Here is a 27357-nt window from a genome sequence, read left to right as displayed (position 1 = left end):
TTAGTAAGTTAATAAAATATTGCAAGGATACAAATTGAAACTAAATAAAGAAATATGTGCAGTATTTGGTTCTCTAGTGCAGGAAAGTACCAGCTGACCAGACAAGTCCATGCATTACTTCCAGAAGCTAAAAACATTGTTTTATCCCTCTAAGAATGAGTTAACACTTAAGTGGACAATTGCTGTTACCATGTTCAATGTTTTAGGTGGCAAAACAATGCTTGTGGACTTAGTGTTGATCAAAGTATTCAAGATTCAAGATTGTTTATTGTCATATGCACAGTTAAACAGACAGTTTGCCGTACAATGAAAATCTTACTTTGCTAGTCCACCCTTCAACAAGTCGCATGGTACTTAGCTAAAAATAAAAAGTATATACAAGGCACAGTAAGTAACATGACATTATTGCACATTCTGATTGACAGGCAACAGTATAAATATGGAGGTGACCTTGTGTCACAGCAGCAGTTAAAGTGTCTTTAGTGATCAAAGGTGAAAAGTGTCTACAGTGATGGTTCACAGTTCGGGGGTGGTCAAGGTAGCTGTCTTTTGTTCAAAAAGACAAAAGTAAAGACGGGGGGTCGGGAGCTAGCATTCACAAGCCTGATGGCCTGTGGGTAGAAACTGTTTGTCAGTCTCGTAGTCCTGGATTTCAGGCTCCTGTATCGTCTGCCTGATGGTAGGAGGCTGAAGAGACCGTGCTGGGGGTGTGTACTGTCCTTTATGATGTTGTGAGCTCTCCCGGTGGCCCTGGTAGAGTACATGTCCTGTAGTGAGGGGAAGGCTGCTCCTGATATGTACAGAGCAGTTTTAAACACTCACTGGAGTGCCTTCCTGTCCTTAGCAGTGCAGTTTCCATACCAGACCGTGATTGAGCTGGTAAGGACACTCTCAACCGTACTTCTATAGAAGTTGCTGAGAATTTTGGAGGACATATTGCTCCTGTACAGCGGTGTTGTCAGGGATTTGGGCCCTCAAATAATACATTTATTTTTTGAAAATGGTTTAAGAAAAGCACACTTAAATGTTGGGAACGCAACGAGCGTTGAATAGATTGTCATTAGGTCATAGTCCTTTATACCATGCAGCACAACTGAGAGGAACCAGTGGTTGTTATGGGGGAATGTGTCATGTTGTTTCTACAGCAACCCCTACGATCTTTCAACCATTAATGACACTCATCAGCATGTTGAAACGTGTTCATGGTTTATCCTCTACACCAGTGTTTTTCAACCACTGAGATACAGTCTGATGTGCCGTGGGAGATTATCTAATTTCACCTGTCGGTGTTAAAAATATTTTTTTGTAAACCAGTAATTATAGTGGGGAGTGCTCAGAGAGTATGGGGTACCGGACTGTCTTATTGTGGCGGTCCGCTCCCTGTATGATCAGTGTCAGAGCTTGGTCCGCATTGCTGGTAGTAAGTCGGACACGTTTCCAGTGAGGGTTGGACTCCACCAAGGCTGTCCTTTGTCACCGATTCTGTTCATAACTTTTATGGACAGAATTTCTAGGCGCAGCCAAGGCTTTGAGGGGATCCGGTTTGGTGGCCACGGGATTAGGTCTCTGCTTTTTGCAGATGATGTGGTCCTGATGGCTTCATCTGGCCGGGATCTTCAGCTCTCACTGGATCGGTTCGCAGCCGAGTGTGAAGCGACCGGAATGAGAATCAGCACCTCCAAGTCCGAGTCCATGGTTCTCACCCGGAAAAGGGTGGAGTGCCATCTCCGGGTTGGGGAGGAGACCCTGCCCCAAGTGGAGGAGTTCAAGTACCTAGGAGTCTTGTTCACGAGTGGGGGAAGAGTGGATCGTGAGATCGACAGGCGGATCGGTGCGGCGTCTTCAGTAATGCGGACGTTGTATCGATCCGTTGTGGTGAAGAAGGAGCTGAACCGGAAGGTAAAGCTCTCAATTTACCGGTCGATCTACGTTCCCATCCTCACCTATGGTCATGAGCTTTGGGTCATGGCCGAAAGGATAAGATCACGGGTACAAGCGGCCGAAATGAGTTTCCTCCGCCGGGTGGCGGGGCTCTCCCTTAGAGATAGGGTGAGAAGCTCTGCCATCCGGGAGGAGCTCAACGTAAAGCCGCTGCTCCTCCACATCGAGAGGAGCCAGATGAGGTGGTTCGGGCCTCTGGTCAGGATGCCACCCGAACGCCTCCCTAGGGATGTGTTTAGGGCACGTCCAGCTGGTAGGAGGCCACTGGGAAGACCCAGGACACGTTGGGAAGACTATGTCTCCCGGCTGGCCTGGGAACGCCTCGGGATCCCCCGGGAAGAGCTAGACGAAGTGGCTGGAGATAGGGAAGTCTGGGCTTCCCTGCTTAGGCTGCTGCCCCCGCGACCCGACCTCGGATAAGCGGAAGATGATGGATGGATGGATGGATTATAGTCTGGTCGGTGCTGTCTCGAGCTCGGCAGAGTAACCTTGTAGTACGGTGGGTGGCAGCCAGTAGCTAATTGCTTTGTAGATGTCGGGAACAGCGGGACGCAGCGTGCAAGTAAAATGGTTTCTAATGCTTAAAACAAAAATAAACAAAAGGTGAGTGCCCCTAAGAGAAGGCATTGAAGCTTAGGGTTGGCTATGCAGAATGAAACTAAAACTGAACTGGCTACAAAGTAAACAGAATGCTGGACGACAGCAAATACTGTGGAGCAAAGACGGTGTCCACAATGTACTGTACATCTGAACATGACATGACAATCGACAATGTCCCCACAAAGAAGGATAAAAACAATTGAAATATTCTTGACTGCTAAAACAAAGTAGATGCGGGAAATATCGCTCAATGGAAGACATGAAACTGCTACAGGAAAATACCGAAAAAAGAGAAAAAGCCACCAAAATAAGAGCACAAGACAAGAACTAAAACACTGCTCACAGGAAAACAGCAAAAACCTCCAAATAAGTCACGGCGTGATGTGACAGGTCGTGACAGCACACCTACTTTGAGACAAGAGCTATAGTGATGCATGGTTTATGGTTTAAAGTTATATCCAATAATTTCGACAACGACTTTTTACTGTCAACTAAGTTTCATTTTTTAAAGAGGAACATTATCACAATTTCAAAATGGTTAAAAACAATACAAATCAGTTCCCAGTGGCTTGTTGTATTTTTTGAAGTTTTTTAAAAAATTTTAACGGTCCCGGAATATCCCTAAAAAAAAGCTTTAAAGTGACTATTTTTCGCTCTCTCGAAGCCACTGTTCACTTTCCTGTGACATCATACCGTGCTGCCAATGTAAACAAACAATGGCGAATAGCACAGCAAGATATAGCGACATTAGCTCAGATTCAGACTCGGATTTCAGCGGCTTAAGCGATTCAACAGATTACGCACATATTGAAACGGATGGTTGGAGTATGAAAGTATTGAAGAAGAAACTGAAGCTATTAAGCGAATAGCTATTGACACTATTCATAGCCATAGCATGGCCGAATAGCTGCGTTAGCATCGCCGGTAAAATGTGCGGACCAAACGATCAGGACTTTCGGATCTTGTGATACTGGAGCAACTTAAATCCGTCGATTGGTAAGTGTTTTTTTCGCATGAAGTGTGGGTGGAAGGGATGTAATATAGTTTCAAATGTAAATACAGCTATAGCCTAAATAGCATGTTAGCATCTATTAGCTGGCAGTCACGCCACGACCAAATATGTCTGATTAGCACATAAGTCAACAACATCAACAAAACTCACCTTTGTGATTTCGTTGACTTCATCGTTGCAAATGCATCTGCAGGTTATCCATACATCTCTGTGCCATGTCGGTCTTAGCATCCCCGGTAAAATGTGCAGACACTCTGGCACATTCAATGGGGGTCTGGCAGCAGATTTCTTGCCACTTTCGCATCTTCGGGCCAGTGGTGCAACTTGAATCTCTCCCTGTTAGTGTTGTTACACCCTCCGACAACACACCGACGAGGCATGATGTCTCCAAGGTTCCAAAAAATAGTCGAAAAAACGGAAACTAACAGAGCTGAGACCCGGTGTTTGTAATGTGTTTGAGAAAATGAAAATGGCGGCATTCTTACCTAGGCAACGTCACATACTGACGTCATCGCTTCAAAAGGGCTAAACAGAAAGGCGTTTAATTCGCCAAAATTCACCCATTTAGAGTTCGGAAGTTCGGTTAAAAAAATATATGGTCTTTTTTCTGCAACTTCAAGGTATATATTGACGCTTACGTAGGTCTGGTGATAATGTTCCCCTTTAATGATTTCTGCTGGTGGTGTGCCTCTAGGTTTTTTCCATCCATCCATCCATCATCTTCCGCTTATCCGAGGTCAGGTCGCGGGGGCAACAGCCTAAGCAGGGAAACCCAGACTTCCCTCTCCCCAGCCACTTCGTCTAGCTCTTCCTGGGGGATCCCGAGGCGTTCCCAGGCCAGCCGGGAGACATAGTCTTCCCAACGTGTCCTGGGTCTTCCCCGTGGCCTCCTACCGGTTGGACGTGCCCTAAACACCTCCCTAGGGAGGCGTTCGGGTGGCATCCTGACCAGATGCCCGAACCACCTCATCTGGCTCCTCTCGATGTGAAGGAGCAGCGGCTTTACTTTGAGTCCCTCCCGGATGGCAGAGCTTCTCACCCTATCTCCAAGGGAGAGCCCCGCCACACGGCGGAGGAAACTCATTTCGGCCGCTTGTACCCGTGATCTTATCCTTTCGGTCATGACCCAAAGCTCATGACCATAGGTGAGGATGGGAACGTAGATCGACCGGTAAATTGAGAGCTTTGCCTTCCGGCTCAGCTCCTTCTTCACCACAACGGATCGGTACAACGTCCGCATTACTGAAGACGCCGCACCGATCCGCCTGTCGATCTCACGATCCACTCTTCCCTCACTCGTGAACAAGACTCCTAGGTACTTGAACTCCTCCACTTGGGGCAGGGTCTCCTCCCCAACCCGGAGATGGCACTCCACCCTTTTCCGGGCGAGAACCATGGACTCGGACTTGGAGGTGCTGATTCTCATTCCGGTCGCTTCACACTCGGCTGCGAACCGATCCAGCGAGAGCTGAAGATCCCGGTCAGATGAAGCCATCAGGACCACATCATCTGCAAAAAGTAGAGACCTAATCCTGCGGTTACCAAACCGGAACCCCTCAACGCCTTGACTGCGCCTAGAAATTCTGTCCATAAAAGTTATGAACAGAATCGGTGACAAAGGACAGCCTTGGCGGAGTCCAACCCTCACTGGAAATGTGTTCGACTTACTGCCGGCAATGCGGACCAAGCTCTGGCACTGATCGTACAGGGAACGGACCGCCACAATAAGACAGTCCGATACCCCATACTCTCTGAGCACTCCCCACAGGACTTCCCGAGGGACACGGTCGAATGCCTTCTCCAAGTCCACAAAGCACATGTAGATTGGTTGGGCAAACTCCCATGCACCCTCAAGAACCCTGCCGAGAGTATACAGCTGGTCCACAGTTCCACGACCAGGACGAAAACCACACTGTTCCTCCTGAATCCGAGGTTCGACTATCCGACGTAGCCTCCTCTCCAGTACACCTGAATAAACCTTACCGGGAAGGCTGAGGAGTGTGATCCCACGATAGTTGGAACACACCCTCCGGTCCCCCTTCTTAAAGAGAGGAACCACCACCCCGGTCTGCCAATCCAGAGGTACCGCCCCCGATGTCCACACGATGCTGCAAAGTCTTGTCAACCAAGACAGCCCCACAGCATCCAGAGCCTTAAGGAACTCCGGGCGGATCTCGTCCACCCCTGGGGCCTTGCCACCGAGGAGCTTTTTAACTACCTCAGCGACCTCAGCCCCAGAAATAGTAGAGTCCACCACAGATTCCCCAGGCACTACTTCCTCATAGGAAGACGTGTTGGTGGGATTGAGGAGGTCATCGAAGTATTCCTTCCACCTATCCACAACATCCGCAGTTGAGTTCAGCAGAACACCATCCGCACCATACACGGTGTTGATAGTGCACTGCTTCCCCTTCCTGAGGCGGCGGACGGTGGTCCAGAATCGCTTCGAAGCCGTCCGGAAGTCGTTTTCCATGGCTTCCCCGAACTCCTCCCATGTCCGAGTTTTTGCTTCCGCGACCGCTGAAGCTGCACACCGCTTGGCCTGTCGGTACCTGTCCACTGCCTCCGGAGTCCTATGAGCCAAAAGGACCCGATAGGACTCCTTCTTCAGCTTGACGCCATCCCTCACCGCTGGTGTCCACCAAGGGGTTTTAGGATTGCCGCCCCGACAGGCACCAACTACCTTGCGGCCACAGCTCCGATCTGCCGCCTCGACAATAGAGGTGCGGAACATGGTCCACTCGGACTCAATGTCCAGCACCTCCCTCGTGACATGTTCAAAGTTCTTCCGGAGGTGGGAATTGAAACTTTGTCTGACAGGAGACTCTGCCAGACGTTCCCAGCAGACCCTCACAATGCGTTTGGGCCTCCCAGGTCTGTCCGGCATCCTCCCCCACCATCGCAGCCAACTCACCACCAGGTGGTGATCGGTAGAAAGCTCCGCCCCTCTCTTCACCCGAGTGTCCATAACATGAGGCCGCAAATCCGATGACACAACTACAAAGTCGATCATGGAACTGCGGCCTAGGGTGTCCTGGTGCCAAGTGCACATATGGACACCCTTATGTTTGAACATGGTGTTTGTTATGGACAAACTGTGACGAGCACAAAAGTCCAATAACAAAACACCACTCGGGTTCAGATCCGGGCGGCCATTCTTCCCAATCACGCCTCTCCAGGTTTCACTGTCGTTGCCAACGTGAGCGTTGAAGTCTCCCAGTAGGACAAGGGAATCACCCGGGGGAGCACTTTCCAGTACTCCCTCGAGTGTTCCCAAAAAGGGTGGGTACTCTGAACTGCTGTTTGGTGCATAAGCACAAACAACAGTCAGGACCCGTCCCCCCACCCGAAGGCGGAGGGAGGCTACCCTTTCGTCCACCGGGTTGAACTCCAACGTACAGGCTTTGAGCCGGGGGGAAACAAGAATTGCCACCCCAGCCCGTCGCCTCTCACTGCCGGCAACGCCAGAGTGGAAGAGGGTCCAATCCCTCTCGAGAGAAGTGGTTCCAGAGCCCTTGCTGTGCGTCGAAGTGAGTCCGACTATATCCAGCCGGAATTTCTCGACTTCGCGCACTAGCTCAGGCTCTTTCCCCCCCAGTGACGTGACGTTCCACGTCCCAAGAGCTAGCTTCTGTAGCCGAGGATCGGACCGCCAAGTGCCCTGCCTTCGGCTGTCGCCCAGCTCACAATGCACCCGACCTCTATGGCCCCTGCTATGGGTGGTGAGCCCATTGGAGGGGTGACCCACGTTGCCTCTTCGGGCTGTGCCCGGCCGGGCCCCATGGGAACAGGCCCGGCCACCAGGCGCTCGCCATCGTGCCCCACCTCCGGACCTGGCTCCAGAGGGGGGCCCCGGTCACCCGCGTCCGGGCGAGGGAAATCTGGGTCCATGATTTTTCTTCTTCATAAAGGTCTTTGAGCTGCTCTTTGTCTGATCCCTCACCTAGAACCTGTTTGCCTTGGGAGACCCTACCAGGGGGCTTTATGCCCCCGGACAACATAGCTACTAGGATCATTGGGACACGCAAACTCCTCTACCACGATAAGGTTGCAGCTCAGAGAGGAGTCTAGGTTTTTTCAACGCAAAAAATGTGCCTTGGCTGAAAATAGGTTGAAAAACACTGCCCTACACTGCCATTTTGGACTATTTCCATTCTGGGTTGTCTGTGAGTTGCAGTGGAAGAAAGTTCTGCAGTCAAGTGTTGTTGAAGAATTGACAATAACAGGGGCTTGGGTGTGTGATAGGTGCTCTTTCCACTATGTTGTTCTCATCTAATTGACCAGAGCAGCCTCTGTGTAGCACGTCCATCTGCATTCATCTGTCTAACTGTCTCTGCATCAACCCTCAGTCATCCCCCTCTTACACCCTCCACTACCTCCATCCTTTCTTAGCAACAGTATTGACTATCAAGAGTCTTAGCATCCCTAAGTCAGTTTCTTAATTTATCGTGTGTATCTTTTGCCCATGTATGTGTACATTTTGTGCATCTTGTTAAAGTTTCATATCTCTAGAAAACACCATAGTTGTTTTGGATCAAAGCCTCTCCCTGCATGTCTTATCTGTACTCCCTGCGGCTGTCAGGTTCCGTTGGTCAGTGTTCTTTTCTTCTGTCTCTGCAGTAAACTAATAAAGTCTGGCCAGAATTGTAGTGTTTGCAAAAAGAGCATACATTAAGGAGAGAAGGACAGAATGGGGCTAAGATTGAAGGCAAAGTGAAAAGGGATTGGGAGGCAGCACGTTTCAAAGCCAATGTGGAGGTTTCCCAAGGCAGATATGCCAGTAAATGAGGAGTAGGCTATGAATAAGGGCACAATGATACGCAAACGTACTAAAGTAAAGCTAAAAATAAAAGCCTCCACCTTGTTGGAGTACTTCTCAAACGTTGCCCTCTCTTCACCCTCCTCATCAGCAATTTTACACAAGAAGGTAATGGATGATAGATGGTAGGCAGTATTTGGACATGTGACACAATAAGTAGGCAGACTACCATATGGCGAAGCTTTACCAATCAATTTTATATCGAGCTCGGATCATTCCTGCCGACTGACAGATCTTAAGAGAAACATGTCAGGATGCACTTATTGTATAAACTGTAGTGACAGTGAGCAGAACATGTGGTTGAAAGACTTGACTGATAACTACCCAAAACTGAACTAGAGGTAGTGGTTATGTATGGTTTTCACAATGTATGGCACAGTCTGCTATGTGTCTTGTCCATATGCATACTTGCCAACCTTGAGACCTACGATTTCGGGAGGTGGGGACGTGGTCGGGGGGTGTTTGGGGGCGTGGTTAAGAGTCAAGTATTTCATATATATCTATATATATATATATATATATAATATAAATAAAATAAATACTTGAATTTCAGTGTTCATTTATTTACACATATACACACACATAACACTCATCTACTCATTGTTGAGTTAAGGGTTGAATTGTCCATCCTTGTTCTATTCTCTGTCACTATTTTTCTAACCATATGCATGTACAGTAGATGGCAGTATTGTCCTGTTTAAGACTGTCACAAAATTGCTGTTTACGGCAGACGAACAGCTTTACGGTAGACGAAAACGTGACTGCTGTTGTTGTGTGTTGTTACCGCGCTGGGAGGACATTAAGGAAACCGCCTAACAATAAACCCACATAAGAAACCAAGAACTCGCCCTCGATCATTATACAGTTATAACGTCATTGGGCAGGCACGCTGTTTATATTGTGGGAAAGCGGACGTGAAAACAGGCTGTCCTCACTCAGGTCCGCATGGAGCTGGAGGGGGCGTGGCCTCCAGCTCCGCCTGAATTTCGGGAGAAAATTTGTCCCGGGAGGTTTTCGGGAGAGGCACTGAATTTTGGGAGTCTCCCGGGAAATCAGGAAGGGTTGGAAAAGTATGTCCATATGTAGCATTGTCAGTATTGACTCTATTCTAGGCAAATAGCACAGATATACATTCATCCTTTCATTGAAGCTTCTATAGATTGGTGGTATTCTTCCTTTCTTTCATGGCCTCCACTTCTGTGTTTATGTACTGTTTGTGAGACTGCATTACAGAGCTACAATTCCTCAGACATATTTGGCCAAGTCATGCCTTTATACTCTCTCTTTCATTTTACTTCCCAATTGATGCACTTAATCGCTGCACCGAGCATTCTAACGGCTATTTGTGTCATCAACTCCAGGCTGAGTGTGGTTGTGTACGTGTGTGTGTGTGTGTGTGTGTGTGTGTGTGTGTGTGTGTGTGTGTGTGTGTGTGTGTGTGTGTGTGTGTGTGTGTGTGTGTGTGTGTGTGTTGTGTGTGTCTACTGTGAGAATTAGAGCCACATGTTCCCCTCACATAGTTGAAATGTTAAAAAATGTATATTCCTTGTTTTGAGTTGTAGAGCAGTGGTCCCCAACCATCGGTCCGTGGCCTCATTGGTACCGGGCCGCAGAAGAATGTTGTATTAATTATTATTCTTTTAAAATGATTATTATTATTTTATTTTTTTATTAAATCAACATAAAAAACACAAGATACACTTACAATTAGTGCACCAACCCAAAAGAACTTCCTTTTTCATGCAAAAAAAAAAAACAGTTGTGTGTGTGTATGTATATATATATATATATATATATATATATATATATATATATATATATATATATATATATATATATATATATATATATATATATATATATATACACGCTTTTTTGCCCTCAGTGCAAAAAAGGTTGGGGACCCCTGATTTAACACATTGGACTTGCAACTGCATGCAAAGTCTTCTATATAATACTTGCAAATGAGTCTCAGAAATGGAATAAGAAAGCGAGATGCAACAACTGGACAGCCCAGTTATCACAATCAGCTTATTTTTAAATGTTGCACAATTAACTTTTGTTGTCCCACACAAAAGTACTGAACATTAGTATGAATTAGTATCAAAATTGATACTGTATTGGCTATCCTATGAAAAGGTACCTATTTCTACTTGTACTAAAACTTGGTTCCAGACCCATTAGCAGAATCATTTTCGGGTAAAGCAAAGAACATCTCCCCTGTGTTCCTCGACTCCGGTCTAGGACGGGGAGCCGAACAGCAGGAAAGGTGTAACACTCGGTCGTTGATACTGTTACGTTATTGGCTGTTAGCGTGTCCTCCCCATTGCTCAGTGACATGCTGGGTTTCCAAAGCACGAGTGACTTGATGAAACAAATCTTGCTTCATAATTTCTGGTTTCTTCCGACCAAAAATATAAATATGTATGGAATATTTTATCGAACACATTTAATGTTGATATTGATTTTGAGTATGTGTCGCGTTATATATTGATATCATATTATCGGTTTAGCCCTAGTATTAATGTGATATTATTCTTGAATTGTCCAAAAAAAAAAAAAATACTTGGTAAAAATTCTACAGTGTGTAAAATAAAACGGCAGGAATGTTTTAGATAAACACACTTACCGTAATTTCACACAAACCTAATGCTCAAAGGTGCTAATCATATTTATTATGACAAACTGGTATTTTTAAGTGCAAATAATCTGCCGGTTTAAATTTATAATTATGTAGATATAAAAAATTAATGTGTAGCATCGCTGGCTTCAGATATCTTTTCCGGGCAGAGGTATATCAAGTACGTTCTCTTATATTTTGCTTTGACTGGACACCTTCCCTCCGGTGCATCGTGACCCGCTCTGTGTCGCCTTGGAAACACATGAGACGAAGGTAAGCGCTTTAGTACCCAGTACTCTGCCCAAGAGGTTACGTTTTTGCCAGATTTTCCTTGTCTGTTTGATAGCAACATAACTCAAAAAGTTATAGACTTTGATGAAATGTTAAGGAAATGTCTATCAAAAAACAATTCCTCTTATCTAATCCGATCACACTTCTCCCGAATACTTTCTTTCTCCTTTTCTCCTCTTTACTGCGTTTTATTGTCCCGCCCTCTGGTCCCGTGTTGCGCAGAGTATTACAGGAGATATACTGTATTTTTCGGACTATAAGGTGCATTTAAAATCCTTTCCATCCATCCATCATCTTCCGCTTATCCGAGGTCGGGTCGCGGGGGCAGCAGCCTAAGCAGGGAATCCCAGACTTCCCTATCTCCAGCCACTTCGTCTAGCTCTTCCCGGGGGATCCCGAGACGTTCCCAGGCCAGCCGGGAGACATAGTCTTCCCAACGTGTCCTGGGTCTTCCCCGTGGCCTCCTACCAGCTGGACGTGCCCTAAACACCTCCCTAGGGAGGCGTTCGGGTGGCATCCTGACAAGATCCCCGAACCACCTCATCTGGCTCCTCTCGATGTGGAGGAGCAGCGGCTTTACTTTGAGTTCCTCCCGGATGACCGAGCTTCTCACCCTATCTCTAAGGGAGAGCCCCGCCACACGGCGGAGGAAACTCATTTCGGCCGCTTGTACCCGTGATCTTATCCTTTCGGTCATGACCCAAAGCTCATGACCATAGGTGAGGATGGGAACGTAGATCGACCGGTAAATTGAGAGCTTTGCCTTCCGGCTCAGCTCCTTCTTCACCACAACGGATAGATACAACGTCCGCATTACTGAAGACGCCGCACCGATCCGCCTGTCGATCTCACGATCCACTCTTCCCTCACTCGTGAACAAGACTCCTAGGTACTTGAACTCCTCCACTTGGGGCAGGGTCTCCTCCCCAACCCGGAGATGGCACTCCACCCTTTTCCGGGCGAGAACCATGGACTCGGACTTGGAGGTGCTGATTCTCATTCCGGTCGCTTCACACTCGGCTGCGAACCGATCCAGTGAGAGCTGAAGATCCCGGCCAGATGAAGCCATCAGGACCACATCATCTGCAAAAAGCAGAGACCCAATCCCGTGGCCACCAAACCGGATCCCCTCAACGCCTTGGCTGCGCCTAGAAATTCTGTCCATAAAAGTTATGAACTGAATCGGTGACAAAGGACAACCTTGGCGGAGTCCAACCCCCACTGGAAACGTGTCCGACTTACTGCCGGCAATGCGGACCAAGCTCTGACACTGATCATACAGGGAGCGGACTGCCACAATAAGACAGTCCGGTACCCCATACTCTCTTTCATTTCCTCAAAAATCGACAGTGCACCTTAGAACCCAGTGCACCTAATGTACAGAATATTTCTGGTCATTGCTCCGACAGGCGAACAATTGAAAGGCGCTTAAATCCCCAAAATTCACCCTTTTAGAGTTCGGAAATCGGTTAAAAAAACATGGTCTTTTTATATTGACGCTTACATAGGTCTGGTGATAATGTTCCCCTTTAAGGTTTATTTTTATGCCGTCAGACGTTACAGGATTATTATGAAGATTTTGATACCACAATTACACCCCGTGAACATACCATTCCGACGGAGGGACACAGAGATTGATACACTTTTTAAACTTTATCGCCAACCATATCACGCCAACAGCAGCCCTTAGATACAACATCGCACAGACATTTTACCGTGAGAGCAACACCTTTTCTTTGACTTCTCCAGTCTGGGCGTGACCGCAGCAGGTAATTTCTCTATTTGCATCAGTTTTTACTCAGGATGCCCAAGGTCAAACTATTACTTTATTGGCCGGCTTGTTTGTCCGTGGTTTTTGAAGGAAAAGTACTTGGTGTATTGGTTTTTTTTGCTACTGAAGAATAGCTGGTCTTTACAGTGAGTGTGTGACAGATTTATACAAACCATTTCGCTCAGTGAATTGTTGCCATAGCAGTGCCATAGCAACCCCCCTGTTGACCCATACAGTACAAGTGGAGCCCTTGACCTGAACTCAAACCGTACCCTCCTCCCACGGACCTCTTCATCTGTCATCAGGGACTGAGAGGGCTGTCCATCCTCCATGCTGCCATGTTGATTGGCGTTTGCTGCTCAGACATGCGTGGCAAGTGGATCTCCGGTCTTTGGAAGGACAGGGGTTGAGGATAGAGTGGAAGGTTTTGTTGAAACGGATTTCCGCTTCATTAGTAAAAACCTGGACATGTGCGCGGCTCTTGCTAAGTGACAAGTGAATTGGTGCTTGCAGGTTTTTCCAAACGGCTTTCCATGCATTCATCATAGATGTTGATTATCAATCAATCTATCAATGTTTATTTATATAGCCCCAAATCACAAATGTCTCAAAGGACTGCACAAATCATTACGACTACAACATCCTCGGAAGAACCCACAAAAGGGCAAGGAAAACTCACACCCAGTGGGCAGGGAGAATTCACATCCAGTGGGACGCCAGTGACAATGCTGACTATGAAAAACCTTGGAGAGGACCTCAGATGTGGGCAACCCCCCCCCTCTAGGGGACCGAAAGCAATGGATGTCGAGCGGGTCTAACATGATACTGTGAAAGTTCAATCCATAGTGGCTCCAAGACAGCAGCGAGAGTCCCGTCCACAGGAAACCATCTCAAGCGGATCAGCAGCGTAGAGATGTCCCCAACCGATACCGGCGAGCGGTCCATCCTGGGTCCCGACGAGCGGTCCATCCTGGGTCTCGACTCTGGACAGCCAGTACTTCATCCATGGTCATCGGACCGGACCCCCTCCACAAGGGAGGGGGGGACATAGGAGAAAGAAAAGAAGCGGCAGATCAACTGGTCTAAAAAGGAGGTCTATTTAAAGGCTAGAGTATACAGATGAGTTTTAAGGTGAGACTTAAATGCTTCTACTGAATCATTACATTGTGGAAATATCATTCCTTTAACCAGGACGCATTCCTGCCTGGTGATGCACAGCATGTGATAAGCATGTCAGTGAGATCTATCACTCTCACAGACTTCTATGATATGTTTATGTGCGATACAACAATATATCAAAAACATTCTAAGCCAGGGGTCACCAACGCGGTGCCCGCGGGCACCAGGTAGCCCGTAAGGACCAGATGAGTAGCCCGCTGGCCTGTTCTAAAAATAACTCAAATAGCAGCACTTACCAGTGAGCTGCCTCTATTTTTTACATTTTATTAATTTACTAGCAAGCTGGTCTTGCTTTGCTCGACATTTTTAATTCTAAGAGAGACAAAACTCAAATAGAATTTGAAAATCCAAGAAAATATTTTAAAGACTTGGTTTTCACTTGTTTAAATAAATTCATACATTTTTTTACTTTACTTCTTATAACTTTCAGAAAGACAATTTTAGAGAAAAAATACAACCTTAAAAATGACTTTAAGATTTTTAAACACATATCCCTTTTTATCTTTTAAATTCCTTCCTCTTCTTTCCTGACAATTTAAATCAATGTTCAAGTATTTTTTTTTTTATTGTAAAGAATAATGAATACATTTTAATTTAATTCTTGATTTTAGCTTCTGTTTTTTCGACAAAGAATATTTGTGAAATATTTCTTCAAACTTATTATGATTAAAATTCAAAAAAATTATTTTGGCAAATCTAGAAAATCTTTAGAATCAAATTCAAATTGTATTTCAAAGTCTTTTGAATTTCTTTTAAAATTTTTGTTCTGGAAAATCTAGAAAAAAATAATGATTTGTCTTTGTTAGAAATATAGCTTGGTCCAATTTGTTATATATTCTAACAAAATGCAGATTGGATTTTAACCTATTTGAAACATGTCATCAAAATTAATCTTAATCAGGAAATATTACTAATGATGTTCCATTAATTCTTTTTTTTAAATTTTTTCAAAAAGATTCGAATTAGCTAGTTTTTCTCTTCTTTTTTTCAGTTGAATTTTGAATTTTAAAGAGTCGAAATTGAAGATAAACTATTTTCAAAATTTAATTTTCATTTTTTCCTGTTTTCTTCTCTTTTAAACCGTTCAATTAAGTGTTTTTTTCCATCATATATTCTCTACAAAAAAACCTTCCGTAAAAGGAAAAAAAAATGTACAACGGAATGACAGACATAAATACCCATTTTCATATATATATATATATATATATATATATATATATATATATATATATATATATTTATTAAAGGTAAATTGAGCAAATTGGTTATTTCTGGCAATTTGTTTACGTGTGTATCAAACTGGTAGCCCTTTGCATTAATCAGTACCCAAGAATTCGCTCTTGGTTTCACAAAGGTTGGTGACCCCTGTTCCAAGCCCAGCCAACATGACTGATAAGTCCCTAAACTCTACACTGACAATGGACATTGATATTGGCGCTGGAACTGGTTTCATCACTTACTGGTTGGAATTCACTGGGGAGGGTGTTTGTGTAGCTTTGTGTATGCACCAGTGCTGCAATGCGCATGCGCTTTTACTTATTGAATAGCCTTGCATCATTGTGAAGTAAGATATATGGAGGAGGGACCGAGGGGGTCTCATCCATTCATTGGAACTGGCCTCAGCCATCATTATCATTTTAATGACTGCTGCATTCTTCCCAGCTGATCATAATGAAGAAGTAAGATCAAGAGGTTGCAAAAGTTCATGTTTACAATAGACCTTCCGACCAATTACAAGACAGTTACATTGCCATTGACATTTTAAAAATGTCAGTGAAAACCTGACAGAGTTAAATGGCTATTACACATTGTTTATATGCATTTTGGTGGTCGAGGTTGTCCTCTTATTATTTTTTGGATTTCTGGTGAATGGGTTGAACTCGTATCGCGCTTTTCTACCTTCAAGGAACTCTAAGCACTTTGACACAATTTCCACATTCACCCATTCACACACACTTTTACCCACTGATGGCGGGAGTTGCCGTGCAAAGTCCTAACCACGACCCATCAGGAGCAAGGGTGAAGTGAAGTGAATTATATTTATATAGTGCTTTTCTCAAGTGACTCAAAGCGCTTTACATAGTGAAACCCAATATCTAAGTTACATTTAAACCAGTGTGGGTGGCACTGGGAGCAGGTGGGTAAAGTGTCTTGCCCAAGGACACAACGGCAGTGACTAGGATGGCACAAGCGGGAATCGAACCTGCAACCCTCAAGTTGCTGACACGGCCACTCTACCAACTGAGCTATGCCGTTTTTTTCAAATCGATAAATTGATTTTTACACTATTTGCAAAATGAGCGTTTGTGCTATAAAGTACTTATGCATGTGAAAACAAATGTCTTGGTGTGTTGACTGTGGTCCTTTACTGCTAATTATTTAGATCAGGGGCCGGGAACCTTTTTGGCTGAGAGAGCCAAGAAGCCAAATATTTTAAAATGTATTTCCGTAAGAGCCATAAAATATTTTTTTGAACACTGAACACAACTAAACGCGTGCATTTTTAAGTAAGACCAACATTTCTAGAGTATAATAGGTCTCTTATTCTTTGTAATAACATTGTTATTCTGAAGCTAACTGGGGAGGGGGCGTGGCCTGCGGGCCTGCAGCGAAGCAGGGTGTTGCCAGGACAGGTGCGTAGACGGCCCACCTGGGCCTTGTTAACTAATCACCTGTCGCTATGTTATAAGCAGCAGCCAGGAGGAGAGATGGGGTTGGGCCTGGAGCCGGAGCGCGAGCGAGAACGAAAGAGAAAAAGACAATTGCTGGAAAGCAACTGAGAGACTTATTGAAAAATAAAACAATATTGTAATCCTGAAACAGGCTCTCATGTTGGTGCTTGGTGGTCTGAAGAACCCCCTGGAGGGAAAGCCCCACACTAACCAATTATAAATACATTATTTCTTACCATTAACGCAACTTCTTGAACATAAAAATGCATGAGAATGTTTTATATTTTGAACGTTGTTTTTATCACTGTGATTACAAGTGGAATTATTCTTTACTTACCGTGTTAAACAATGTCAGCTCAGATTTATCCGAGAGCCAGATGCAGTCATCAAAAGAGCCACATCAGGCTTGCAAGCCATTGGTTCCCTACCCCTGATTTAGATACTTCAAACTGTCAGAAACAGTTGTCCTGTTATTAATAGTGTTTGAGGCCGTCTACCAACTATTGTTTGTACAGTAGTACCTCAAGAGGTTCTTATTGAACGTGAGTCCGTGGCAACATGAAGCAGGTCAGACAGATATGATGAAGAAAGCTTACGGATAGCTTTGAAAGCTAGATACGGTGTTTGATGGATAGCCAATGGAGTTCTTGCAGAACAGGGGTGATGTGCTGGATTGAAGGGACTATGATGATTATCCAGGCTTCAGAGTTCTGGAGAAGCTGAAGTTTGTGAAGTGACTTGTGAGGGAGACCCAACAGGAGTGAGCGGCAGTAGTCAAGGCGAGAGCTGACAAGGTTATGGACCAGTATGACATAAGTATGTGGGCTAAGGGATGGGCGAAGTTGATTCATGTTTCGTAGATGATTGTAAGCAAACCGAGTAATGTTGTGTATGTGAGCTTGAAAAGAGAATGTGCTGTCCAGGATGACACCCAGACCCTTAACTCGGGAGGAGAGTGAGACGGAGGAAATGCCGAGAGTAATGGACAAGATGTTGGGTGTTGCTTAGAATGGATTCCGTACCTATAAGTATACAAATTAACCTGAAATTTTTGAATGAAAGAAACAGCTCTTCTACATGTGTCTACTGGATGTTGCAATAGCAATTATTTGTATCTCTGTAGATCAAGGGTCGGCCATCCGCGGCTACAGAGCTCTTGGATCACTCTGATGTGGCTCAGCTGCATACTTGCCGACCCCCCCGTTTTACCGGGAGGTTTTCCAAATGTCATTGCCTCTCCCAGAAATCTCCCCAGGATAACATTCTGAGATTTTCACCCAGCCAACAATATTGAGGCCGTGCCGTAATGGCAATACCTTAAACGTCCTCTCGACCATGTCGTAGCGTCCGCTTTAATACTATGCTAACTGAGTGCCGGCCGCCCCCATCTCGTGTGCGGCTGCTGACTCAACGCACAAGCGACTGCAAGGCATAGTTGTTCAACAGCCATACAGGTTACACTATGGGGTTGTGATATAAACAACTTTGGCACTTTTACTAATATGCGCCACACTGGGAACCCACACCAAACAAGAATGACAAACAAATTTCGGGAGAACATCCTTACTGTAACACATCATAAACGCAGCATAATAAATACCCAGAATCCCATGCATCCCTGACTTTCGCAGGCTCCATTATACATCCCCACTTTTTATCTTGATAAATTGAAAATTAACACCATTGAATTGACCAATGAACATTATCACATCATTCATTCAGAAAATATAAATTACAACAAATAAAGATAGAATACTATTAACCGCAACATGTAACGGTAAAAAAACAACAACATTATGATTTGTACATTTTCAGAATGTGCTTTGTCTATTTTTAAACACAGAAAACAGTCTGAAGGTGTCTTTATTTTTAAGTTATCGTGCAGGGATTTTACCAGTCTGGCCCACTTGGGAGTAGATTTTTCTCCATGTGGCCCCCGATCTAAAATGAGTTTGACACCCCTGCTGTAAGGGATGAAGGAGGAAGAGAACCAGTTGGTTTGGTTGAGACGTAGAGCTCAAGGCATAGTTGTTCAACAGCAATACAGGTTACACTGAGGGCTGTGATTTAAACAACTTTAGCACTCGTACTAATATGCGCCACACTGTGAACCCACACCAAACAAGAATGACAAACACATTTCGGGAGAACATCCCCACTGTAACACATTATAAACGCAACATAATAAATACCCAGAATCCCATGCATCCCTGACTCTTCCGGGCTCCATCATACACCCCCACTGTAACACATTATAAACGCAACATAATAAATACCCAGAATCCCATGCATCCCTGACTCTTCCGGGCTCCATCATACACCCCCACTTTTTATCTTGATAGATTGAAAATCAACACCATTGAGTTGACCGATGAACATTATCACATCATTCATTCAGAAAATATAAATGACAAATAAAGATAGAATACTATTAACCACAACATGTAAGTGTAAAAAAACAACATCCGGTCCACTTTGGAGTAGATTATTTTCCATGTGGCCCCCGATCTAAAATGAGTTGGACACCCCTGCTGTAAGGGAAGAAGGAGGAAGAGAAGCAGTTGGTTTGGTTGAGACGTACAGCTGGGTGTCATCCGTATAACAGTGAAAATGTATTTTAAATTTACGGAAAGTATTGCCAAGGGGAAGAATCATTGCCGCCAACTGAAATTAAATGAAATCAATAGAATGTACTACAAAGAAGTACATTAGTTTTACGGAGATATGTAATAATGTACAGCATTTACCTAGGGCGGCGGGAAAATTTGGGGTCTCCTTGAGACTGCTTCTCCAAAGTGTAACAATAGGAATTGTTAAAGGGGAACATTATCACCAAACCTATGCAAGCGTCAATATATATTTTTTTTGCCATTTTTACAACTTTTATCCGCAAATGGAGCTTTTTAACGAAAGTGATACATTTAAGATGTACTTTTGCGAGAATAGGTTAAAAACTTTTGAAGGGTGGCCATTTGACGAAGACTGCGCCTGCACACCGGAAAACATGGCAAAGGCTGGCTTCATTTACACGCCTGTCGACAACAGCCCAGATGCTGCCACGTGTTTCTTCTGCCTCAAGGAGTTGGAGGGCTGGGAGCCGGACGATGACCCACAGAAAGAGCACAAATCGCATTCACTCTCGTGTCATTTCTTGGCCTTGAAGAAGAAAGTAGAGGAGCTGCCTTTGAACGAGTTCTTGAAGCTCCACCAGGCGAGGCACAAGCGCCTCATCAGCAAAAACTGTAACGAGGCCGTCGACAAGTTTGAGGTGGCTGCAAGATTGGTGAAATCGGAAATTCTCAAGATGGAAATGGGCAAATAAGACATTGGGTGTGTATGTAAATATGTACAGCATTTGTTTTGTGTTAGCTATACTTTGCCGTTTTTATTCGTAAATTGTGGACGGTATTTTTTATTTTACTTATACATTGTACCTTTCAGTTTAAGGTTTACTTAGTGCGGTCTCAGTGCCTGTTTTTTTTACCATATTTGATTACCCATATAAGTTTTCATGTAGGGACGGCGTGGCGCAGTGGAAGAGTGGCCGTGCACAACCCGAGGGTCCCTGGTTCAATTCCCACCTAGTACCAACTTCGTCACGTCCGTTGTGTCCTGAGCAAGACACTTCACCCTTGCTCCTGATGGGTCCTGGTTGGCGCCTTGCATGGCAGCTCCCTCCATCAGTGTGTGAATGTGTGTGTGAATGGGTATGTGGAAGTAGTGTCAAAGCGCTTTGAGTACCTTGAAGGTAGAAAAGCGCTATACAAGTACAACCCATTATCATTTACATACCTTGATGTTGCAGAAAAAACGGGTGAATTATGGCAAATTAAACGCCTTTCTGTTTATCGGTCTTTTAGCGATGACATCAGAACGTGACGTCACCGAGGTAACACACCCGCCATTTTCATTTTCACATTACAAACACCGGGTCTCAGCTCTGTTATTTTCCGTTTTTTCGACTATTTTTTGGAACCTTAGAGACATCATGCCTCGTCGGTGTGTTGTCGGAGAGTGTAACAACACTAACAGGGACGGATTCAAGTTGCACCACTGGCAAGAAATCTGCCGCCAGACCCCCATTGAAAGTACCGGAGTGTCTGCACATTTTACCGGCGATGCTAAGACAGACATGGCACAGAGATGTATGGATAACCTGCAGATGCATTTGCAACGATTAAGTCAACGAAATCACAAAGGTGAGTTTTGTTGATGTTTTAGACTTATGTGCTAATCAGACATATTTGGTCACGGCATGACTGCCAGCTAATCGATGCTAACATGCTATTCACGCTAGCTGTATGTACATTTGAAACTAGATACCCACATTTAATGCGAAACAAACACTTACCAATCGACGGATTTAAGTTGCTCCAGTGTCACAAGATGTGAAAGTCCTGATCGTTTGGTCCGCACATTTTACCGGCGATGCTAATAAGGCAGCCATGCTATGGGCCACTTCATTAGGTACACCCAGGCTACGGCCGAATAGCATCAATAGCTATTCACTCAATAGCTTCAGTTTCTTCTTCAATTTCGTTTTCGCTATCTGCCTCCATACTCCGACCATCTATTTCAATACATGCGTAATCTGTTGAATTGCTTAAGCCGCTGAAATCCGGGCTAATGTCGCTATATCTTGCTGTGGTAACCGCCATGTTGTTTGTATTGGCAGCCCTGTATGACGTCACAGGGAAATGGATAGTGGTTTCGAAGATAGCGAAAATAAGGCACTTTAAAGCTTTATTTAGGTATATTCTTGGACCGTTAAAATTTTGAAAAAAACTTCAAAAAATACAACAAGCTACTGGGAACTGATTTTTATTGTTTTTAACTTTTTTGAAATTGTGATAATGTTCCCCTTTAATGTTGGTTGTGTTGCGCAAAAACGTATTTGAGTGACAAACTGGAGGTCAGCGTTGACAGCCTGCAATTTGCATGTTTGTGTACCTTTATGAATGAAAAGACCCAGTGAGAGGGGGTAGTTTTTTAATCGTCCAGTTTGTAGAGTTAAGGGAGAGGACAAATTGAAGCATGTCGGGTACACCATTGGCAGCTTCTCCATGTGTTTGAGAACAGATGTCTGCCTTTTGGATGTTGTTTTGGTTTCCTCGGCTGGTGCTTCAGTGTGGTACGGACTGACGTCTCTTTGCTCGGGCTACACAATCAGATTTTTTGATGGGTTGTTTTTTTGAATGGGCAGGTGTCACTTCTTCTCACTTTCTTTGTTCCCGTGTTTGGAGGGGTTGTGCCGATGTAGGCTTTTGAAGCTGGATGTTTTGGGGCTAGGGATGTAATATTATAAAAAATCGTATCACGGTTATTGTGACACGCATTATTAAGGTTATCATTTTTATCATCGTTTTGTTGTGCTGAAAAAAGTACTTGTACACACTGAAATATTTAAAACACGTTTGATTTAAAAATCGAGAAATAAAATAAATACCCTGCAGAAGAAACATTGCATATTGTTCTATCTTCATAAGAACTAAGAACTATATTACTTATATTTGAGTGTTTAAATATGTTTATCATTGTACATTTTAATTTTGTAAACAAAATTGTCAGGATGTTGCTGCACCATCTACATTAAAACTAAAGACAAATGTATTTTATATAGTTGATATATCAGGATATCACGGTTTCTCTTCTCACTCCATGCAGAGAATCCTTGGCAAGACAGAAAGACGGCACAACCACACTAGTGTTATGAGAGTAGCCTACAGTGGGGCAAAAAAGTATTTAGTCAGCCACCAATTGTGCAAGTTCTCCCACTTAAAATGATGACAGAGGTCTGTATTTTTCATCATAGGTACACTTCAACTGTGAGAGACAGAATGTGAAAAAATATCCACAAATTCACATTGTAGGAATTTCAAAGAATTTATTTGTAAATTATGGTGGAAAATAAGTATTCGGTCACTTCAAACAAGGAAGATCTCTGGCTCTCACAGACTTGTAACTTCTTTAAGAAGCTCTTCTGTTACCTGTATTAATGGAAAATGTTTGAACTCGTTATCTGTATAAAAGACACCTGTCCACAGCCTAAAACAATCAGACTCCAAACTCCACTATGGCCAAGACCAAAAAGCTGTCGAAAGACACCAGTAAAATAATTGTAGACCTGCTCCAGACTGGGAAGAGTGAATCTACAATAGGCAAGCAGCTTGGTGTGAAAAAATCAACTGTGGGAGCAATTATCAGAAACTGGAAGACATACAAGACCACTGATAATCTCCCTCGATCTGGGGTTCCACACAAGATCTCATCCCGTGGGGTCAAAATGATCATGAGAACGGTGAGCAAAAATCCCAGAACCACACGGGGGGACCTGGTGAATGACCTGCAGAGAGCTGGGACCAAAGTAACAAAGGTTACCATCAGTAACACACTACGCCGACAGGGAATCAAATCCTGGAGTGCCAGACGTGTCCCCCTGCTTAAGCCAGTGCATGTCCAAGCCCGTCTGAAGTTTGCCAGAGAGCACGTGGGAGAATGTCATGTGGTCAGATGAAACCAAAATAAAACTTTTTGGTATAAACTCAACTCGTATTTGGAGGAAGAAGAATACTGAGTTGCATCCCAAGAACACCATACCTACTGTGAAGTATGGGGGTGGAAACATCATGCTTTGGGGCTGTTTTTCTGCTAAGGGGACAGGACGATTGATCCGTGTTAAGGAAAGAATGAATGGGGCCATGTATCGTGGGATTTTGAGCCAAAACCTCCTTCCATCAGGGAGAGCTTTGAATGGTTGACCAAATAAAATTCCTACAATGTGAATTCCTGTATTTTTTTTTCACTTTCTGTCTCTCACAGTTGAAGTATACCTATTAGAGATGCGAGGTTTGCGGTCTCATCCGCGGAGTCCGCAGATAAACTGCGGGTCGGGCGGGTGACATGACGAAAAAATTGATTTTAATTAGATTCGGGCGGGTGGCGGTTGAACCATCCGGAAATATTTGATATACATGGTTCTGGGATCGGTATCCTTTGCCATTCAAAGAGCCATTTAAGACCCTTGTCATAAAGCGAAGAAGACAATAGGAGACGGCAGTCACCCAGATAATAAGCATTAGGGCGTGCTATGAAGCCATTGGCTTTCTCGCCTTCTACAACATGTACGATCTGATTGTCAGTCCAGCATCATGTTGTGTGTAGTTTCCGCGGCAACATGCACACGACTGCAAGGCATACTGGGTGACACAGAGTACACTAATGGTTGTGATATAAACAATTTTAACACTCTTAGTAATATGCGCCACGCTGTGAAGCCACACCAATTAAGAACGACAAACACATTTCGGGAGAACATCCTCACAGTAACACAACATAAACACAACACAACAAATACCCAGAATCCTTTGTATTCATGACACTTCCTGATTATTTTTTACACCCCGCTAGCAGTAAACCCGGCCACCCACCCCGTGCGTTGGTAAGGTGGGCGGGGTTGGGGGCGCGGGGGTGTAAAATATATACAGGAATTGTCACAGATGCAAAGGATTCTGGGTATTTGTTGTGTTGCGTTTATGTTGTGTTACTGAGAGGATGTTCTCCCGAAATGTGTTTGTCATTCTTGTTTGGTGTGGCTTCACAGCGTGGCGCATATTAGTAAGAGTGTTAAAATTGTTTATATCACAACCATAAGTGTACTCTGTATCACCCAGTATGCCTTTCAATCTTGTACGTGTGATTGCGGAAGCTGCATACAACATGTTGCTGGACTAACAATCGATTTGTACATGTTGTTGATGGTGTCAAAGGCAATGGCTTCACAGCACGCCCTTATTTTTGTCATCAGGATGAACACCATTGGATACTCGCGAGAACGTTAGCGGCTCCCATTGTCTTCTTTACTCTGTGAAACGGGTTTAAATAGCTCTTTGAGTGGTAAAGGTGGCCAACCTCTGATGTATTTCAACGTGCGGTTGCGGTTCTGATAAAATGTTGGTTCGGGTGGACGGCGGGTGGATGACGACTTTGGTGATGCGGTTGCGGATGATATAATTGCCTATCCGCGCATGTCTAATACCTATGATGAAAATTTCAGACCTCTGTCATCATTTTAAGTGGGAGAACTTGCACAATCGATGTCTGACTAAATACTTTTTTTCCCCACTGTGTGTGTGTGTGTGTGTGTGTGTGTGTGTGTGTGTGTGTGTGTGTGTGTGTGTGTGTGTGTGTGTGTGTGCCCTCCTTTAAGAATGGCAGTGTGTTGTGTGAGCCATGTCAGTAAGCGACCGCTACCATGCAGCCGTGACTTCATGAAACAAATCTTGCTTCATGATTATTGGTTTCTTCCGACAAAAAAAAAAAAAGGAATATATTTAAGTACATTTATTATATTATCGAACACATTTTATGTTGGTATCTATTATGTGTCTATCCTGATATATATTGATATGATCAACAAAAGGTTCTGAGGTTTTTCATGACTTCCCAAAAACAGGTTAGCCCGGTTCTACTCCAACAAAAAGAGACTGGAGGAAAGTGAGGACATTGAAGTGTCAGAATCAAGTTGGACTGGAAGAGACTGTTGACTTCGTCTTCTTATATTGCAGGGGTGTTGCAAGCCCTGCATTCTCTTTGGACAAAGCATGAGCCGGAGGGCAAGGGAGGGACTGTATTATCTGCATAGAGTGGGTATTCTCAGCCTCTCTGCATGTGTGCTTTCCAGCGGTGCTGTGTGCGGTGACAGCGAGACATCAGAGTAAAAGCCCCTAGAAGTCATGTTGAGCAGATGTCTCTGTGCTCTCTCGGTTACCCCGGTGGTGGAACACTTGGGCAAGATGCAGCTCTTTTCTTTGTCAGTCTCCTTTCCGTTTCATTGCTGTCCTTTTCTTGGGTCAAGTAACCTCTTTCCCCCGCCCTTTTATTGGAGGCATCTTTTTTGTGGCTTTTGTTGTTCGGTAATACCTTCCCGTGACTTTCACTGGCACATCAGTCAATCAATCAAATAATCAAAGATTATTTATATAGCCCTAAATCACGAGTGTCTCAAAGGGCTGCCCAAGCCACAACGACATCCTTGGCTCAGACCCCAAGAAGAAAAAACAAGAAAAAACTCAACACAATGGGATTACAATCAAAAACCTTGGAGGGGACCGCAGATGTGGGGGACCTCTCCCCGTGGGCGACCGGTGCAATGGACGTCGAGTGGATGTAGATCAATGTGTGAGAGTCCAGTCCATAGTGGGGCCAACCGGAGATCGTCTTGGGTGGAGACAAGTCAGCAGCGCAGAGACATCCTCAACTGATGCACAGATTAGTGGTCCATCCCGGGTACCGACTTTGAACAGCTAGCGCTCATCTGTGGTCACCTAATCTGTGCACCCACCTCTCCACAAAGGAGCAGAGCAGAAAAGAGACGGCAGATCAACTGGTCTAAAAAGGGGGTCTATTTAAAGACCAGAGTATAAAAATGAGTTTTAAGATGGGACTTAAATTCTTCTACTGAGGTAGCATCTCGAACTGTTACTGGCAGGGCATTCCAGAGTACTGGAGCCTGAATAGAAAAATCTATATATCCTGCAGACTTTTTTTGAGCTCAGTCCTTGTTCATTGAACTTGATTCTTGGTAGAAGATACTCAATTGACGATGTTTCACACACTAAGTATGTTTCTGTGCACGTTGCAAAACTTGTGACTTGAGCCCATCCATCCATCCATCCATCCATCCATCCATCCATCTTCTTCCACTTCTTCCATCCATCCATCCATCCGTCCATCCATCCATCCATCCATCTTCTTCCACTTATCCGAGGTCAGGTCGCGGGGGCAGCAGCCTAAGCAGGGAAGGCCAGACTTCCCTCTCCCCAGCCACTTCGTCTAGCTCTTCCCGGGGGATCCCGAGGCGTTCCCAGGCCAGCCGGGAGACATAGTCTTCTAAACGTGTCCTGGGTCTTCCCCGTGGCCTCCTACCGGTTGGACGTGCCCGAAACACCTTCATCGGGAGGCGTTCGGGTGGCATCCTGACCAGATGCCCGAACCACCTCATCTGGCTCCTCTCGATGTGAAGGAGCAGCAGCTTTACTTTGAGTTCCTCCCGGATGGCAGAGCTTCTCACCCTATCTTAAGCATTTAAGTCTCATCTTAAAACTCATCTGTATACTCTAGCCTTTAAATAGACCTCCTTTTTAGACCAGTTGATCTGCCGCTTCTTTTCTTTCTCCTATGTCCCCCCCTCCCTTGTGGAGGGGGTCCGGTCCGATGACCATGGATGAAGTACTGACTGTCCAGAGTCGAGACCCAGGATGGACCGCTCGTCGGGACCCAGGATGGACCGCTCGCCTGTATCGGTTGGGGACATCTCTACGCTGCTGATCCGCTTGAGATGGTTTCCTGTGGACGGGACTCTCACTGCTGTCTTGGAGCCACTATGGATTGAACTTTCACAGTATCATGTTAGACCCGCTCGACATCCATTGCTTTCGGTCCCCTAGAGGGGGG

General features: G+C 44.7%; 2 protein-coding genes across 7 annotated transcripts in view; both read left to right on the top strand.

Annotated features, from left to right (window-relative positions):
* LOC133563459 (serine/threonine-protein kinase BRSK2-like) overlaps positions 1–27357 on the top strand; it is a 641999-nt gene that overhangs the window by 250029 nt on the left and 364613 nt on the right. The window lies entirely within an intron of this gene.
* On the top strand, positions 19729–20709 carry LOC133563825 (baculoviral IAP repeat-containing protein 5.2-like). The gene is made up of 2 exons (XM_061918093.1): positions 19729–20235; positions 20423–20709. The coding sequence occupies exon 1, from the start codon at positions 19799–19801 to the stop codon at positions 20225–20227; it is 429 nt and encodes a 142-aa protein (XP_061774077.1). The 5' UTR covers positions 19729–19798; the 3' UTR covers positions 20228–20235; positions 20423–20709.

This window comes from Nerophis ophidion, linkage group LG12 (genome assembly GCF_033978795.1).
Source record: "Nerophis ophidion isolate RoL-2023_Sa linkage group LG12, RoL_Noph_v1.0, whole genome shotgun sequence".
Classification (NCBI taxonomy): Eukaryota; Metazoa; Chordata; class Actinopteri; order Syngnathiformes; family Syngnathidae; genus Nerophis; species Nerophis ophidion.
The sequence above is the reverse complement of the archived record's forward strand: the minus strand, read 5'-3'. Positions and strand labels throughout refer to the sequence as shown.

What these genes read in the sequence shown, in the direction of transcription:
- LOC133563825 (XM_061918093.1), top strand. Translation starts at nt 19,799, where the DNA reads ATGGAGCTTTTTAACGAAAGTGATACATTTAAGATGTACTTTTGCGAG.